This window comes from Cajanus cajan, chromosome 5 (assembly GCF_000230855.2).
Source record: "Cajanus cajan strain Asha chromosome 5, NIPB_CcT2T_4, whole genome shotgun sequence".
Classification (NCBI taxonomy): Eukaryota; Viridiplantae; Streptophyta; class Magnoliopsida; order Fabales; family Fabaceae; genus Cajanus; species Cajanus cajan.
This window is the reverse complement of record NC_138521.1, coordinates 2,219,362-2,238,790: the sequence shown is the minus strand read 5'-3', so window position 1 is coordinate 2,238,790 and position 19,429 is coordinate 2,219,362. Positions and strand designations below refer to the sequence as shown.

Genomic DNA, 19,429 nt, shown 5'->3' with positions numbered 1-19,429 from the left:
AAAACAAAGTACAACATTTGGAATGTTTCACCACATTTTAAGCTTGATGACTTGAACTCCCTTGACAGTAAGGACATTTCTTCTTTGAGTGACCTACATTCCTGTAGAGAGAACATCTTTTTGGTTGTCCTGGTTCAACCATATCCATTTCAGTCCGTATTCTTGATGACTTTGGACGACCTTTTTTATTTATAATCTTTTCCGGATTTGGTATGATTTGCGGTTCTTTACAATTTGACCAATAAGATTCATTGGGCAATTCACCAAATAATTCGTTATACACATTTGAAATATATTGTAATGTGTATACCTGATCTATGTAAGATTTGTAATCGTGATGAACATGCTTACATTCAGCAACAACATGGGAGCATGGCATGTGTAGCTTCTGGAATTTCCCATAGTCACACCACTTGTCATGTAGTTTAACCGTGAAAGTTTCAGTAGGTCGTGTTTCCCTTGGGTTAATGGTCTCTTACACCAGAAAACATGTGTTGTGATGATCAAATTCAAGGACATGATGATTGTTAGCCTTTGATTATGCATCTCTCATGGCCCTCTTGATTATTTCAGTATAAATTTGGTTAGCCCTAAGTTTAGCATTGACTTTCTTCCCCCTTTGGATGAATGAGGCATTACATCTCTTGTAAGTCGACATGATAATTGCAAAAATTGACAAATTTCTTGTTTTTTTGAGAATGGAGTTAATTGCCTCAGCCAAGTTGGTAGTCATGTGTCCCCATCGTCGGCCACCGTCCCATGCAAGAGTCCATTGTTCTTTTGGTATAGTGTTGAGCCATTCAATTACACCTTCGATTTCTGGTTCGCTCGTTAGTGTGTTGTAGTAGTAATTGAATCTTGGCTCAGTCATCCCATAAGCTGTGAAATGAGATTAGCAAAAAATGAACAATTTAGTATTGTTGAAATATGGTCAAACAAATAACAGTAATTAATGATAAAAAAGTACATACCCATATTGATGATTAATTTTTTTCGTTCTGTGTTCTTGAAATGCCTCATTAAGTTTTGGGCAATATGGCGAATACAGAAAACATGAACTGAATTGTCGGGTGTCCAACCACTGCCTTGTCTAGCGTAGGCTGCTTTCATGGACTCATGCCTGTCCGAAATTAAGCAAAGGTCATCTTGAGGGCAAACATGTATTTTGAGATAATGTAGAAATAAAAACCATGCATCTGCTGTTTCACCCTCAACAATGGCAAAGGCAATTGGAAAGATTTTGTTGTTACCGTCTTGAGCCACGGCCTCAAGGAGAGTTCCTTTATATTTGCCATACAAGAATGTGCCATCAAGTTGAACAATGGGCTTGCAGTATTTGAACCCATCGATACAAGGTTTAAATGTCCAAAATACTCTATGGAATTGAACATAATGATGAACCATCTCACCTTGTTGGTTGTATAGTGGCCTTGTTTGCTTCTCAACAACAAATCCATTAAGAAATCCACTCATGGCATTGAGCAACTTGGGTAAATCATGGTAAGATTGTTCCCAGTTGCCATGTAAGTCTTCAATTGCCTTTTGCTTTGCCATCCACGCTTTGCGGTATGAGATTGTGTACCCTTCAGCACTTTTGATGTGTGCTATTATTGTTGGAATTGAAATAGATGGATCACTCTCCACCAAAGCAAGAATACTTTTGCTAATATATACATAGCCAAGGTTAACATGATCTTGTGTGATAATAGGGGATGAACAAGAATGTTCACCTGATACCTTACGAAGCTCCCATTTTTGTCTTCTAGTAATAAAAGCCGCTCTGCACCTCCAATCACATGTAATGTTAACACAGCGTGCAACAATTAATGTTGGTGAAGATTTCTCCACCCTGTAATACAAACCTTTCTTTATATGGTATGCATTTAACACATGTTAGACTTCCTCCTTTGTGTTGAAAGTCATGCCTTGAAATAGGCTGTCAGGAGAGTACTCGACGTCAACATGGTCAAGTGCATGTCTATACTCGGTGAAATCTGTTTGTAAATCAACATTATGCATGTGTGCTAGGAAATTGAATGTTCTTACGTGTTGAGATTGTTGTAGAAGACAATCTTGTTCGTCTTTTTCATCATCTTGTTGGAGTCTTGCATCGTCTTTCCCCTCACTGAAAGGACCAACTTCTTCTTCAGAAACTCCAACTTCAAGGACACGTCGTTCTTGTTCTTCTTGTGGGACTCCAAATGTAAGGAGGTTGGTAAAGGATCCATGTGTATGAAAATCGTCTAACGAAGGTTGGTTCTCATAATAAAAGGGTTGGTTTTCATATGAAGAAGGTTAGTTTTCATGGGAAGAAGGTAGGTTGTGATAGGAAAAAGGTTAGTTTTGATAGGAAGAAGGTTGGTTTTCATAGGAAGAAGGTTGATTTTCATAGGAAGAATTTATTGGTGTGAGATCTGCATATAGTTTAGCAGAAGTAAGATGTTTAAGAAAACGAACCATTTGAATCATACCATGAACGTCTTCATCGTCGTTAAGCTTCACAGCCTAGAAATTAAGCATTCATCCGCCTACCACTTGTAGATATCGAAAGTAAAGTTGATCAACTGAATGTGGTTGTGGTAAGTTGAGTCTTCTTTGGATCTTAGCTTTCAACGCATCAAGTGTGATACGTGAACTAACTAATAAAATCATTGGGTTAGAGGATACAAAAGTATCCCCTTCGTTTGTTTGAGTGATTTCACCATTGAAGAAGACTAACACATAGAAAGAAGAGGAAGACGTTGTAGACAAAGACTAACAGAAAAACAAGAAAATTTGGCTCAATTGCACTCTGCATTTGAACCCAAGAATGGTCTCATTTAAATAGAAGGTGAAGATAGGCTTCAATGAATTACACTCAACAACCCTAAACACTGCATCAATGACACTCTAAAACCCTACGCACTGCATCAATGACACAGTCATCAATGACACTGCATCAATGACACACTACATCAATGACACATTGTATTAATGACACACTACATCAATGACACACTGCATCAATGACGCATTCATCAATGACACACTGCATCAATAACACTCATCACTAAAGCATTTGATTTCTGACACACGTAAATCAATGCCATTCTTAATTAACATATTTATAATTTTAACAATTAATTTATTAAATTATAATATTAATTTTTATATATTTAAAAAATTTAATTTCATTATTAAAATATATATTTTAATACATATTTTATTTGATAATTTTTAATTAAATTATCTCTATTTTTTAATTATATTTCTTTTTTTAATCAAAACAATATTTTTTAAAAATATTTGAATCTAAATAAAATATATTTTTAAAAATATTTAAATAAATAAACTAAACTAAATATATTTTTTTAAAATAATAAAAAAAACCAAAAAACCAAAAAACCAAAAAAGAAAAAGGACTAGATAACCAATTTCTCAAAGGACTTTTGAAAAATTTTTAAAAAAGCCCTTTGAAAAATCGGTTACCCTGTAACTGATTTCTCACCTGGGCCCCAAAAGTGAGTTATTTAGGTAAATAATCTGGGGCCCAAGTTATTTAAATAAATAAATAAAAATGATATATTAAAAAAAATCTTTGAAAATGATACTTTATAAGTGAGTTGTAAAAAATCTAAATTTATTTAGACAATAAAATGGGTTAATATAATTATATTACCGTATAATTTGGCAATCTTTAAATCAGTGTCCGATTGATTCCAAAACTGTTTCCTATCCGGTACAATTGTACAATTTATTTGGATCTAAGGTGAGGTTAATGTTTTAAAATTAAAACCAGAACAAAAATTCTAGCTGAAAAAAGGACAAAAATAACATAACACAACGCAACTAGATCAATAGTTGAGTAAATTGCCTAGTCTTTGAAATTACGTTCAGCAATTATATTTGTTCCTATATTAGCTTTTATTCCCATATTATGATTATTATAGACAAGTCATCTAATCATAATCTTAATAATTAGGATTAACAAAGACTTTTGCCCAACACAGAAATGAAGAACTAGAGATCTGCACATCGTTATAAATCCACGATCGAGGCAAAAATACCTAATCAAGATTAATCTTACTTTTCAATCTATTTCTCTACTACAATTCTCGACCCAAGTCATAAGCGCATATATTTTCTTTTAACCCGTGAAGCCCTCAACTAACAGCCACACATTTTTTCGAAATACTTGAATTTAAGAAACCTACTTCCTCCGATAATCATATTCCATACATAAATAATCTAGAGACTCAACCCAAAAATACGTGTAATTAAAAGGCGTGATTTGGCTAGTCATACACAGTAAACTATATCGTCATATGGTCTCTTAATGTACCACTCACATCTAAATTTGTATTAACACAACTGTCATCAAACTCTAGGATGTTATTACCGGTCTACAAACCAAATTCCCACCTATAATAATAAAGTAGCAGCAGCTAACCAAATTAAGCATTTACAGTAAAGATGGATATGAAAACGCAAAATCCTATGATACTTAAATGTGAAAATAATGTACAAGGGCTGTTGATGGCAGTGGCAACATCACGACCAAAACATCAGTCAACTCTGAAAGGCCTGCCACTTTTACAGCCTCATTCAAGTAGCGGTGATATCTGATTCGGTGGGAGGGTAGGTGTAAAAGTTACTTCATTAAAATTCTAAAACAGCAAATGCTACTACTGATAATGTTAAACGAATCGATAAAATAACACTGCTGCAAATATTCAACGAATCGATGATAAACAATACAATTATAAGCTACAATGACTACGTATTTCTACAAATACATCTCCTTAGTCTCAAGAGGGAGTCATTCAAAATGGCCAATATTCCGTACAGTTTAAATGATATAACATTTTTTTGCTAAATATTGTCAGAGCACTCAAATTGATGAGATGCAAACTAATCCATCGCCAATCGACAATACATACTTCGCATTCCACCTCCTAACTGATCCAAAACATCATCAATTCGGCACTGCAGAAAAAATAATATAACGAACATTAATGACCAAGTTAAAAAAACTACTTGAAACAACAAAACATCTCATTTGAAAGTATTATATGCAAATATGATACTTCCACTTCGGATAAACTGGGCATCTACTCGTATACGATTCAACTCAAACTAGTAAGCCAATAGGCAAATAATCTTACTATATGTTGAAGTGTCAATTTGTTCAGGAAGCTCCTTTATATCAACCTCAAACCTAGATTGCACCTACAATCAGCGTTTAGAACATTGTTAATAGAAAGCAATGTATGAAGAAAAGGTCCCCTGATCCCTCCTTCCATTTCTCAATGGCAGTACAAAAGAAAGATCCTAAATCTTCTTGAAAGTGTACCCTAACCTGATTAAGAACCTCAGAGTCCGAAGTAGAGGACACAAAAGTAATGGCAAGCCCCTTTGTGCCAAATCTACCAGCTCTTCCCACCTATCAATTCACATGTTAATAAAGCAATTTTGCGGCAGAGGGAACAGAGGTGAGGTAAATTACAAGCATGTAAACACAAAACAACTTGCTAGGAAAAAAAGTTAAAAAGATAAATAAATCTAATGATATGGATCCAGAAGTTACCCTGTGCAAGTAAGTATCAGCAGAATCAGGCATGTCATAGTTAATAACTATATTAACACGTTCTATGTCAATCCCCCTTCCAACTAAATCAGTTGCCACGAGAATCCTTTGCTTCCCTTCTTTGAAGCCCTTGTATCGTTTCAATCTGAAATAGGTAAATGTGTTCAAGGGAAGAAAAAACTACTGCTACTACTTACTAGATAAATATCACATCCCTGCAAAAATCATGAAGTGATATAGATCTGAGCAGCCTTAAAAGTAAAGGGATTGTCAGATTTGAGCCGACACAAGAAATGTCCAATTGGTCTACCCTACTTTGAGTTGGAGCTCGAGGCCCAAACCAGAATTTTTCTGAACCAAGGACAAGCACATTTTGAAATTTTTTAACAGGTATGAGGTATGACAACTAAAAGGTCCTAATAGCACACATGCCATCAATTTCAAAATAACTTATATATACCTCTCTTCCTGTGACATTGCAGAATGTATGCAGATGGATGGGAAGTTACATTCCACAAGCAGCTTGTTCAACTCTCCAGCTCTATTAACACTTTTGACAAAAATAACTACTTGGTTGAAGTCCAGAGCATCAAGAAGATCATTCAACTTCCGATTCTTCTCTGACTCTTGCAATTTGATATAGTGCTGAAAAAGGTGATAGACAAGTAATTGAGCTAGTAAACAGAATTTAATTAAAAAAAATGATTATCAACAAGAGAAAAAAATGTTAGCAAACACACCTGCACAAGACCGTGAAGTGTCAATTTGGCCTCATCGTCTACATAAATTTCCATGGGCTGAAAGTAAAAAGATCATTAGTCAGAGGATAAAGATAACATTTAAACAAGGCCAAACATTCAAAATTTATTCAAATATAACCACATAAATCAACAAAAATGCTTGAAAAAATAATAATCTTGATGAAAATTACTATTAAAAAAAAAAACCAACAATGTTATGCAAAAATATCAGCAACGTAAACAATAAGTGGCACTACGAAACCATCCTCTCATAAGCAAATAAGTCATAACATAAATAGAACATTACATCTTGCATAAATTTCTTGCAAACAGGTCGGATCTCTTTACTGAGTGTAGCCGAAAACATCATCACTTGTTTATCATGAGGAGTCAATTTGAAAATCTCTTGCACATCTCTTCTCATATCTGTGAAGGTCATACAAAAAATATATTAAGAAATAAGAAAAGTAGCACAAGATATCATAGAGATTGCTAATGCAAAGCCACAAACACATTTACAGAGAGGAGGGAGAAAGAGACCAAGTGATTCGAGCATCTTGTCACACTCATCAAGTATAAAATGCCTCACATTCTTTAAACCAAGGTCCTTATCTCTAGCCAGGGCAAGAATCCTCCCAGGAGTTCCAACAACAATATGTGGGCATTCATTCTTGAGCAATTCTTTGTGAATCTTGATGTTGACACCACCATAGAAAACAGCAGCCTTTATATCAGGAAGATATGTGCTGAATCTCTCAAACTCATGGCAAATCTGGACAAATACAGCAAGCAATTATAAACATGCATACATGTCTTTCAGCTTTCGGTAACACAAGTGAATTTTAAGGGTTAGGGACACAGAAGATGAGCAAACAAATTACTCTGCAAAACAGTTCAGATACACTACATCCAAATTAATGCAGACATACCTGATAAGCCAGTTCTCTTGTGTGGCAAAGAACAAGAGCAGCAACTTGACCAGCAACAGGATCAACTTGCTGAAGTGAGGAAAGAACAAAAACAGCAGTCTTTCCCATCCCAGATTTCGCTTGGCAAATGACATCCATTCCTAAGATTGCTTGAGGGATGCATTCGTGTTGCACTAATGAAGAATCAAACAAAATTGTAGTGGACGAATCCTGAGTAAGTATATATGATCTTCCAGATCCTTTTAATGTAAAGGTTTACCAACCAATTTTCGTGACGTATTAATATGCTAGTAGTGATTACCTGATAAATTCAGAAAAGAAAATAGATTAGGGAATACGGTAAAATTATAATAATGAGAGAAAACCAAGATGTGTTAAGGAGATAATCAAGAAAAAAATTCTTTAGTAGAGGAAATGTGATTAACAGAATTAAAGTGACTAGATTATCATATTTCAAGGCCAAAAAATTTTTTTTGGGTGGCTTCTGAAAAAGAAAAGGTTTTGAAGGGAAAAACAATTACTTACTCCCCACCCCCCCCCACCCCATAATAAATAAATAAAGAACCTAAGATGCCCTTAATCATACAATGATCAATAAATTACCCCCTAATAAAAATAATATCAGTAAGAAACCAATGAACACATAGAACAATGAATTCAACAGTGTAAAATTTATTGAGAAATGTAACAAAAAAACACAACTTAACAGGATGAATAACATTGAAATATGGTAATGGAATGACTTATGAGCACAGATAAGCAAGTCATCTAGTATTACTAGAAAGAAAAATCAAATTAATCAAAGTCCAATAAACAAAGTGTGTAGAAATTATGCAAAGATCTACCTATATTAAATTCAACCCGGCTATATTAGATTCAATTTATTCAAGCAAAGACAACATGTACTAAATCTTGCCTTCTGACGGATGCTCAAATCCTGAATCTACAATGGCACGTAGAAGCTCTGGTTTCAACAGGAAGTCTCGAAATCCCGAACTATGGATGCCAACATAACCCCTGCATCATAAAAGATACATACACAAAATGAGAATTAACATCAAAGATGGCTTGAGAACCCAATCAAATAAATTTAATTACGAAAACTTGCATCCATGTGTCCCAAAAACCTTGAAGCCAAACACTAATAAACATATAGAGTATATATCATACAAGATCCTTTCTAATACTCGGAAAATAAAACAATTGTTTTTTTTTGTCAGGATTAAGCAAGACCCTAGCAAGTTTATAAAGCACATATACTTGTATCAGTATCGGTATGAGTATACAGATACATACAGTACCCTATCAACTTTAACATTTCTAGTTATATACGGTATTATATCATAATGCCTAACTAGAATTGTCACAAATTGACATTATTTTACCATTTATTTCATCATACTTTTATCAAATATCTTTGCTCTACACAAATTTTTCAATGATTAACAGTGCAGATATCGCATAAAATGAATGGTGCCAAACAAAATATTAAAATAAACTAGTCAGAAATCATTTTCAATCGGAACTCTTTCTTTTCTGTACTGTTCCGAGAAGTACACAGAAAAAGGAAAAAAAAAATAAAAAAAAAAAACATGACTAATTTTCATTTTCACTATAAAATACTATTAAATAAAGTGGATAAGAAAAGAGGAAAGAGACTAACTTCTTGCCCGCTTCAGCATCGGGTTTAGCAGAATCGGGAGCTTTATCATCTTCTTCTTCGTAATCGAGTAGTTCTTCCTCGTAAGCCTCGGTGTCCTTCAATTCACCCATCCTACTTCTGTTCGTTAGGGTTAGGTTTTTCAGTTTCAGTTGGAGAGATTCAGAGAGAGAGAGGGGGGGAGAATCGAATTGAATTGGCTGAAGAGAGAGAGAGAGAGTTGATAGATGCTGACCTTTGAAGACGCAAACAAATGGTTCGAAATGACAATGAAAATAAACCCTAGATCTGGTTCTGGGTTTTAGAGAGAGTAACAGAGAGAACAGCACTGACCGAGAAGATATAGCGTGTGCAACCATTGAATATACCAAAATGCCCCCTTGCAATTCAACCTGTCGGATCCGGATACGAATGATGCGGGTCGGGTTGAGACTGAGTTGGGCATGGCCCTTATTCAACCTCTTCTGAGTTCTGACTTCTGATTAGATCAAATTTTTCTATTTTTCTATCAAAATTAAATCAATTAAACAATGACGAGATGAATTATATTGGATTTTTCATACATAAAATTTATTAAAAAAAAAATAGCATTTTCCATATAATTTTAATAAATAATTATGAATAAAAATGTCATATCATTTGAATATAATAATTAAAAACTTGTCATTTTTCCTTACAATTTTAATAAATAGTTGTGGAAATAAATTTTAAAGAAATATCATACCATTAAATATGATATTTTAAAAAAATTGTAATCTTTTCTTACAATTTTAATAAATAGTTATGAAAAAAAACTTGAAAAAAATGTCATATCATTAAATATAAGACTATTACTTATTCTATTATTATTCAATGGTATCCAAATTGTAACAATCATGGTCATTACATTATGTAGAGTTATTATCAACAATAAAAAAAAGTCTAATATAATTATAAAAGTTTAACTAACAAATATATGGACATACATATAATATGAATATAAAAGTATAACCATTGTATTGATATAAACATATATACATATATATAATAATCTCAAGGTAAACTATATAACATAGTGTTAATCAAGCACACTTATACAACTACATAAAGTAACATTGACACCAACAAAAGGGTCCCTCTACCTGCTTGCATCCCCTCCTCCAATCTAGCCTTGACTATTCTCATACAATAAATGATCATTACAGTCCAAATTACGGGAAAACAAAAGAATAAGTTAGAATTCAAAAACATGAAAGCATAAAAAGTAATTATATATCGTACAACATCATACCAAAAATATTTGAAAGATAAAAACTCCAAAACTAACATATATCTCATCCAACCATGTCAAGAAGACATCCAACAATGCATATAAACACACCACAACATACATCATATACATACATCTCAAATAATGCATTGTTACGCATTTACTTACAAAGATCTTCTAACAACATGAGCAGTCTAAGTGACTTCATCGTACTAAACCAACTCAATTGTTTTCGTGCCTAAAGTATCGGCTCAATCACAGTAAAATAGGATAACAATCCCTCTTCTAGTTTCTCAAATTTTATCACTTGTACTATGAAAGTTTGTTTCACTGTTAGGAATAATATAAATAGGCATAGGCTTACCATAACTTTGACATGCATTTTTCTTAAAATGTTTTTTTCTTAAACCCTAAACCCTAAACTTCTCAAATAATTGTTTTTCTTAAAAAATACATATTTAGAAGCATTTTTTTAAGTTTAAACAAACCGACCCATAATTTATTAGTGCTCATGGTTCAATAAGATTCCTAGATTTTTCAAATTCATTTTTATGATCAAAGAATAAGTCTACTTATACTTATTCCACTCGATAACTTTGTTTTATATTAAATTTGATCAATTCAAACATTAAATTAAAAATTCTTAAAGCATAAATTAAGTATGCAAATACTTAAGAAATTTGAAAACTATTTCATATCCCGTTTCATTATTCAAATTGATGGATATCATAAAAGCACTTTTATACATTGATTTTAATTTATATAACAAAATATCGAATAGATTTTAAATTTTTTAAAAAAAATTGTAAACTTATCTATATATTAAATTTTTTTAATTAAATAGTTGGATCATTGGATTTCGATGTAAAACATAAGTTATTAAGTGAAGTAAGTTTAGGTAAACTTACTCTTAAAGGTGTCAAAATGAGTCAACCAGGTTTACACCACAAGTTTGTGCTTTAAACGGACTAATCCAACCTAACTCACTTTTTGGTGAGCCAAAAAAATTTCAACCCGGCTCGACCTACCACGGATTGGTGGGTTAGGTAGGATGTCTCACCAAAATTTTTTAAAATAAAAAGTACAAAAATTAATTACATGTTTCTATTTTTAATAAATAAAATAAAGAATTATAATTTTTTATATCTAGAAATCAAGTCTATCATTGATTCAAATATAAATACATAATAAAATATCAATCAAAATTTCAAATAAAAGTTACATAAAATATAAATATATTTTTCTTATCATTTTTAAAATAGTGAGTTAAACGAACCAACTAAACTCACTTAAACTCTAACTTATTTGACTCATGGGTTAAGTGAGTCGGGTTGCAATTTAGCCAAAATCGGCAATTATTTTCCTAATCTAGCCTAGCCCAAACCATGGTAAGTCAAGTTGACCCACCGGATTTGACACTTGTACTTACTCTTGAAATAAGTAAATCCTTCATCTCTCTTTATATATAGAAAAAGGATTCATTTATTCCAACAAGTAAGTTTTGGTAGACTTCAATAACTTTTCTACATTAATTTTCAACGATTCAATCATTGATATATAGATCAAATCTATAAATTTTTAAAAAAAATTAAAAAACATACAATATTTTTGTATATAAATTTAAATCAATATATAAAATATTTATATAATTATCTATCAATTTGAATTAATAAAATAAAATTAATAAATAATTTTTTTTTTTTACTATCGTTGGTACTTTTGAAATTCTTTATTTTATACATATCACATTGATTAATTTATTTAAATATTGCCCATTAGTAAGAGTAAAAGAGTATCAATTACTAGTATAAAAGATCACATAATAAGTTACATGTCAATAAGATATTTTAAAGTGCACAATTTACCGTCAATTGGTAATGTTATAAATTATGTTTGAAATTATTTTTCCTCCCTCATTTAAATATGTTCGAATATTGTGGCAAAATAAATTACTTTTTTTTTATCAATAATTTTTTAGGTGAAAACTAAATATACACAATTAAGTAATAATATAGTAACTTAAAGTTTGGTGGGGTGATTTGTGGATTGTAGTGGTTAAAAGATGTTAAAATTTTGTGCAATAAATGAAAGTAACAACTTAATATGTCATGAATGTGTTAATATGGGGCACGTGTTTGGTGTGTTGGCTTGAAGAGTTTTGGATATTCGTGAAATGTTTTTATCATAGTTGTTGTAGAAGGTTCAAGTAAATCATGACTATTTTCTTTGTATAGTTTGAATTTTGTATGTGTAAATTTTGTTTTTAAAATCAGTGTATATCTTATATTAACCGACTCTCATATTGAAATTGTATACTTAGATGTACATTTTGAACACCGCACTCGTGAATAGTAAAATAAAAACTATTCTCCATGATCCAAAGTCTCAAACTTATTTTATTTTTATTTATGCACTTAATTTTCTTCATTTTGTTGATTTCAATTTAATTTCCTTTATCTCTATCTTTAACTTAAATTTCAATAAGTTTTTTAAAAGATTGTCAAATTTTCAACAAGTCTCTTAAAAAGATTGTTGATAATTAAAGACATTATATCATAATTTAAAATATTTATTATAAATCTTAGATATAACACATGAATTGAAAAATATTTATTTATCATTATTTTTAATTTTAAATAATATATTTCTCTTTAATAATATCCCATGATTATTTAAATTATTATTTTGGTTTTTGAGTTATAAGTAATCATTAAAAAACTTGTCTTACACCGGTAGTTTGAGGCACAAACGCTTATATTGTGTCATTGAGTCTAGCACTCTTTTAGAACAGATATGTCATGGTCGTGCCCGGATATTTTGGTGGATTGTGTTTGCACAAATTGGACGCATTTTCATCGTTGACATTTACAAAATTGACATTATATCTCCATCTTGATGCATGTGACTCAACTGTTTTAGGGTTTTTTTAAAATAAAATATATATATTAATAAAAACAAAAACAAGAAAGAGAAGATTTGAAATTTTAAAAAAATTAAATCTTGATAAAAAAATCATAAATAAAAAATAGAGAATTTGAGATTTTAAAAAAATAATAATAAATCTCAATAAAAATAGAAACAAAAAGGAGAAGATTTGAGTTTTTTCTTTTAAAAAAGAAAAAAATCTCGTTAAAAACAAAAATGAGGAAAGAAATATTTTTCAACTCTCTTTACTTAATTTTCACGTAATAGAAAATAAAAAATCTTAATAAAAACATAAATAATAATAAGAGATTTCGATATTTAAAAAAAATATTTTGAATTATAATACTTTTTAATAATTTATTTTTGAGACTCAATAAGTTATTATCAAATTCATATATATTTATTTTTGTTATGTTATTTATATTATATTATATTATATATATTATATATATATATATATATATATATATATATATATATGAGGAGGTTATAATAACACTGATGTAACTTTTACTAAGTATTATACCATTTAATAACCTTATATTAAATGTGAATTTTGTAAATTTAACCGTTAGATTGAAAGTTTTTTACTTCTAAATCATATATACAAAATTTTATATTAATTCAAGATGATTTGATACTTCATTCTTATAAAATAAAATTGACGTAATATATTCATTTCAAAATATACTAAAATATGAACACTTTGATTACCTTCAAGTTCTTATTTAATTTTAACAAAATTTGATATACACATATAAAGTGATATGAACTTTTAATCTAACGGTTGTATTTACAAAATTCACATTTAATATAAAGTTATTGAGTGGTGTAATACTTAGTAAAAGTTACATAGGTGTAATTATAAACCCCCCTCTCTCTCTCAATATATATATATTTATTTATTTTTATTTTTTTTGGTGTTCACATATTTTTTTTCTTTCAATTTTATCATATCTCCGTATCTGTATATGTGTGATGTCATTTCCGAACCCGTTCTACATTGGTTTGAGGTGAAGTGGAGATTCTGGAGAATACAAGTCCCACTTTTAGGTGAATAATAGTTATACAATTTCACCCTGGTATCTGCTTCTTCAATATGGATATGGGTGAGTGTGTCAAATAGTGGTCAGAAAATATGTCTCATTAATTTCATAAAAGAGATATTCTATGTGCGTAACGATGTCTGAAATGCGATACTAAAAACCTAAGTTTGGGCTGGCCGAATTTAACGAATTAGAAACACGAATCATATTTATTTATAATTAAATTAAATGATCAAAAAATATAAAGATATTTTTTTATCAACAAAATATAAAGATATTTGAATATATAATTTCGTTGAGATTTTTTGTTTTAATTTACAATGGAATTTCAATCATTCACATTCTATACTTGATATTCATTCACATTTAGTCCTTATGGGCAAAAATTCCAACATTTGATTCTCGCAAAACTTTCATTATATTTTCATCCTTATTACTTGAATTCGTTATAACAACGTTAAACAAATACTGATGTATGTACTGAAAGTCTAATCATGTAAACAAATGCTGATGCATGTATTGAAAATCTAATCACGGGATATGTAAATCATCCGTCGAATGTTCAGTTTTAGTTCTCATATGAAATTAATATTACGTCTTAAACTTTTCATAAAATCAACATTACATGTTAGCCCTATATATGAATTAAAACCTACTGCTATCTAATGTTTACTACCAATCCTATATAACAATAATATTAAAGGTTAATTATTTATAAAAATAATAAAAAAAATGAAGCTAAAAAAAAAATTTATTATCTGATCCGAACCAATCTGATTTTTTTTTCTCGAATTGATCAGATCCTTAACCACCCCTAACTTCATCCCTCGTGTTTTTAAAATGGTATTGAAATGAGATGCAATTTTTTTAACCAAACATGAAAATTCCTTATTCCATAAAATGGAAAGATGATTGCCATAACAAAGAATATGCAAGGGATAAAAGAGGGGTAACCTAGGCAAATTATACAAGGCAGAATTTGAGAATGCTACAGCATAAAAGTGCTAAAAATTGAGAAGATTTTAATACAGTCGTTGCAAAGCACAGATAACCAGCACAATATTGGGTTGCTTGCCCATATCCATTTACAACAAGCTACACTGCGAACACCGGACTCAGACCAGACATTGAACTATGAGTCTATGATTGACTCTGGACCTCTAATTCAAAACTCTGTTGGAGGCTTTAACCTTATCAGTCTTTTGATTCTATCCTTTTCTGTGTTTTCCAAATATCCCTTCAAAACATACAAACAGAAAATGTCAACCAAAGCGTCAAGAAGAAAATTGCTCTCTGCTGTGCAACAATGGAACATAGAAGTTAGATACATTTGGATTCATGGTACATGAAGTAAACAGTTACAAAAAGGATTCGAGTGTCTAGTGCAAGGGTATCCAAAAGCCATTTAAGGTACCAATCACACGCATAGCAGAAGATAATATCTAACTGATGGGCCTAATGTAAAACAAATGACCCTACCATATAAAAGGATGTATAACATGGAAATTTGATGAGTTCCAAAGGCAAGCAGATTGAGTAAACTGACAAAATTTCAAAAACTCTGGTTCTTGTTATTTTGTATAACTGAACCTGTTCATGCCTCCTTACCTGCCATACAATTTCATCTAAACACAAGCATATTCTTCCATACTTGTCAAGGAAAAGGCGCTCACTTGGGGGCTTCCCACATACATCCTTCACAGCCGAGGTTAACACAAAGATCACTTCTGACACTGGAGAAAAACAAAAAAACAGCAGATATATAAATTGTAAATTACTCCACAGCTCTTGAAATGTCCAGTTTCCAGCCAAGGTGAAATAAAGCATAGTGCTAAAAAGGCAAATGCCAACATGTAATTATTCGTTTTCATCATAAGCCAAACAAATGCATGCACTAAATGTAGAATCCAAAATCTATCCCTTAGCAGTTAACCTGACTGCTAGTTTTTCTAGCAACATTCTAGAAAAGGAATTTTTCCTGCCAATAGTTAATATTCCTATTATCTAAATAATAAAGTGAAGGGGGAGCTTTTCATCTTTAGTTTTTGTCCCAAAACCTATGATCTCATCTTATCATAACGTCTGTTAGACAAATCAATATATATATATATATATTGCAGGGTTATCTAAAAAATATAAAATTGAAATTCAGCTTTCAATAATTACATTTAACTCTCTCTCCACAACTCTCACCGTACACCACTGTTTTTCTCCATTACTGAACTCTTAACTCCAGTATCTCACGATTCATGTTTCCTTTTCATCATAAATAATCTATTGTTTCTTATCATCCTATGCACACATATCTATGTGTATCCCCCTTAACAGTAGCAACCTAAATGAAGAGTCTTAGTCACTACTGTCTAGTGTAATCAGTTAAGCATATTCATTTCAAAGCTCAAGAAAGAAACAAGAGAGAGAAAGAGAGAGCTGGTAGCTTTATGCAAATTTGCCAAATATACCCTTCTCTGCCGATATTGAAATCTAAAACAAGTGAGCCTAATGACTCGTCATCATACTTTAATTTTACAATCAACATTATAAAACACTGATTCCATGAATACATACAAGCAAGTTCATCGTACTCGTCCTTGCCCACGACATAGATGCTGACATCCCCAAGCACCGTGTATACAATATAAACTGACCTGATGCAAGGAAAATGTACAAGTACCATAGCATCATAAGGAACTAAACAAGCAATTTTCTACAACAAGGAATACAAATGAACAACAGTTGGTAGCAAAAGGTAAACTTGTTTCAACTTTCAAGTCAAATATCAGGTCTATTCTAGTAAGCAACTAATGTTATTCAGTTTGTTAATCTTTCTTGCAGTAACAATAAAGCAAGTGAAGAGTATAGTATACTGACTTGTGGCAAGCAACTAGGAGCTCTTCGTTTTTGACACCCTTAAGATTATCAGCTCCAAGCTTGACTAAGAAAGAACGCCAGTGTAGGCGCTCCTCTGCAGGAACTCCATGAAAACTGCAATGATGAAAATCAATATGTATGTTATGCAAGCATGACATGACATGACAGCATAAACAAAGGGGTTAAAGTTAACACAATCAAAAAATGTAGTGCAAATTCAAAGATAAGCAAATCCGGACTCTTAATATATACTTTTTTTTTTGGGGTCATGCATTGCTGTGAAGCATATAAAAGCAAAAGTAACTCTTTCCAACCACTTTTTTTTTTTTTTTTTTTTTTCATTCATAAGACTAAATCGAGATCTGGACTCATAATATAATACCACATAATTAATTAAGCTTAATCTTGAACGCAGTAGTGAAAATCCGTATTATTGTTTAACAGAGATAAATGCCCCTTATACAAGATGCTTCAGAAAACAACTATGCCAACTACTACCACTACTTCTACGGTTCTAACCTTCCGATCAAAATCCAAGTCAAACCCATTTCGGATCCAAGCAAAATAAAGAGATTCGATCGGCAAAATAATAAGTGAAAAAAAAAATGATCGCAGCATGAGAAAATTGAGGTATTGGAGAAATTGATGGGGTTCTGAAGTAACCGAGCAAAAAAGAGAATTGGAAGAAAAGATGGATCTAAACGCACCGTTCGATGAGGATATTGCCCTCAGCGTTGGCAAACAGCACCGCAAGGATCATTTTCTCTATCTTTCTCCTTCTATTCTTCTTCTTCAGCTCTCCTATGTCCTCCTATCCCACCATTTCAAGGGTTCTGCTGTTAAATTACTTAAATACCCTCACATTTTATACGTTATTGATTATTCCTCTGAATGCAATGAGAAACTGGGAATTAGGTTGTTTATTTGCGTTTTCATTTTGTGTTTTTACCTATTATTTTTTTTTTAATTATAATTTTTTTGAATAATCATGGTGGTTAGATTCAAATTCTCTATAACTTGATTAAGCAGCACAAGCATCTACCATTTATGTAAATTAATATTACTTTTTTTTTGTGTTAGAGTAAAAAAAAAAACTGGTTTTCACCTTGTGTTGTGTGCTCAGAATGGGATGGGAAAAAAATGAGAAACTATACTTACACATTAATTTATATAGATTTTCAACAAAAAGATAAATTATAGGAAGAGGAAGACTGTAAAATAAAAAAAAAAATCTGGTAAAATTATAAAGAAAATTTAAAAAAATATATAATTATAAGAATAATAAATCGTTCTTAAAAGAGACAGGAATGGTTATTTCATTCTCATTTAAGTAACTGAATTAATATGTAAAATACGCATGTTAAATATTTATTATAAATAATTAAAATTTATAATAAATTATATATAAATAAATATTATGTTTGAATATATAAATTATATTCAAAATTTATATAAATATTTAAATATATAAGTTATTTTTAAATTTATGATAAATAATTTATATTGTAGTAAAAATTATTTATTAATAATTTATTTTAAAATATTAAAATTTAATTTATAAATAATTATAATAAATAAAAATTAAATTAAGTAAAAAATTAAAATATTTTTTAAAATTTTTCTCGTTAAAATATTTCTAAAATTATTCTTATATAAGATAATTATTCATATTTAATATAACAATTTTAATATTATTTCATTCCATCCTACTTAATCTTTAAACATAACTCAATAATCTAGCCATGAAAATAACATAGTTTGATCTAGTTACCAAGTAATTTTAATAGTTAAATATGTAATTAAAAGTTGATGTTTAACCTTTAAAATAATATATATATATATATATATATATATATATATATATATATATATATATATATATGTGTGTGTGTGTGAGATAAAATAATATATTAAAGTGATTGTATTTTAATTGTATGGAAAACACTTATCCTTTAAATAAATCCTAATATTAAGATATTGTTCTTTAACTTACAATGAAATCTGAATTCATTAAAAAAAATCACATATAATTGATGATTTATTTAATTTATATTTTAGAAAATTAAGGTGATTGTATTTTAATTATTTTTACTCAACTTAATATTTAAATTATTTTTGTTATATTTTTTAAAAAAAAATTATTCAAATTAGTTCTATATAATTTTACCAATATTTCCTATAACGTTACTCTCTTTTTTAATTTAGCAAAAGTTCTGTTATTTTTATCTATTTATTCACTTTCATAATACCATTCAAAACTCAAGATGGATCTCAACTACGATATATTTAATAAGTCATTCTAGTAACTTATAACTTAGTTTAACTAAAAGTTTTTGTATGATAAACGAATTTTATTTGGTAAGATACTTCAACTAAGTTAGAAGTTATATAGCAAAAACTATAAGAAATTCCAAAGGATAAATAGAAATCATGATGGGGTAGT

The 19,429-nt window shown here is 30.3% G+C and overlaps 3 protein-coding genes across 4 annotated transcripts; all 3 read right to left on the bottom strand.

The window, feature by feature from the left end:
- Window positions 1-538: 538 nt before the first annotated feature.
- On the bottom strand, window positions 539-2,228 carry LOC145957694 (uncharacterized). The gene is made up of 3 exons (XM_083074109.1): window positions 2,047-2,228; window positions 972-1,849; window positions 539-879 (listed from the first exon to the last, which is right to left on the bottom strand). The coding sequence occupies exons 1-3, from the start codon at window positions 2,226-2,228 to the stop codon at window positions 539-541; spliced, it is 1,401 nt and encodes a 466-aa protein (XP_082930235.1).
- A 2,390-nt stretch (window positions 2,229-4,618) lies between these two features.
- Window positions 4,619-9,272, bottom strand: LOC109809212 (DEAD-box ATP-dependent RNA helicase 15). 2 transcript variants are annotated; one of them, XM_020372460.3, is made up of 12 exons: window positions 9,131-9,272; window positions 8,899-9,015; window positions 8,152-8,252; window positions 7,236-7,408; window positions 6,847-7,078; window positions 6,614-6,732; window positions 6,307-6,363; window positions 6,027-6,211; window positions 5,567-5,711; window positions 5,339-5,422; window positions 5,145-5,208; window positions 4,619-4,965 (listed from the first exon to the last, which is right to left on the bottom strand). In XM_020372460.3, exons 2-12 carry the CDS (start codon window positions 9,006-9,008, stop codon window positions 4,955-4,957), a joined length of 1,281 nt encoding a protein of 426 aa, XP_020228049.1. In that variant the 5' UTR covers window positions 9,009-9,015; window positions 9,131-9,272; the 3' UTR covers window positions 4,619-4,954. The 2 variants fall into 2 exon arrangements, with proteins under 2 accessions (XP_020228049.1, XP_020228050.1); XM_020372461.3 differs by having other exon boundaries at window positions 8,899-9,207.
- Window positions 9,273-15,093: 5,821 nt separating this feature from the next.
- On the bottom strand, window positions 15,094-17,853 carry LOC109808368 (uncharacterized). The gene is made up of 5 exons (XM_020371355.3): window positions 17,694-17,853; window positions 16,987-17,100; window positions 16,684-16,763; window positions 15,724-15,848; window positions 15,094-15,352 (listed from the first exon to the last, which is right to left on the bottom strand). The coding sequence occupies exons 1-5, from the start codon at window positions 17,744-17,746 to the stop codon at window positions 15,281-15,283; spliced, it is 444 nt and encodes a 147-aa protein (XP_020226944.1). The 5' UTR covers window positions 17,747-17,853; the 3' UTR covers window positions 15,094-15,280.
- Window positions 17,854-19,429: the final 1,576 nt, after the last annotated feature.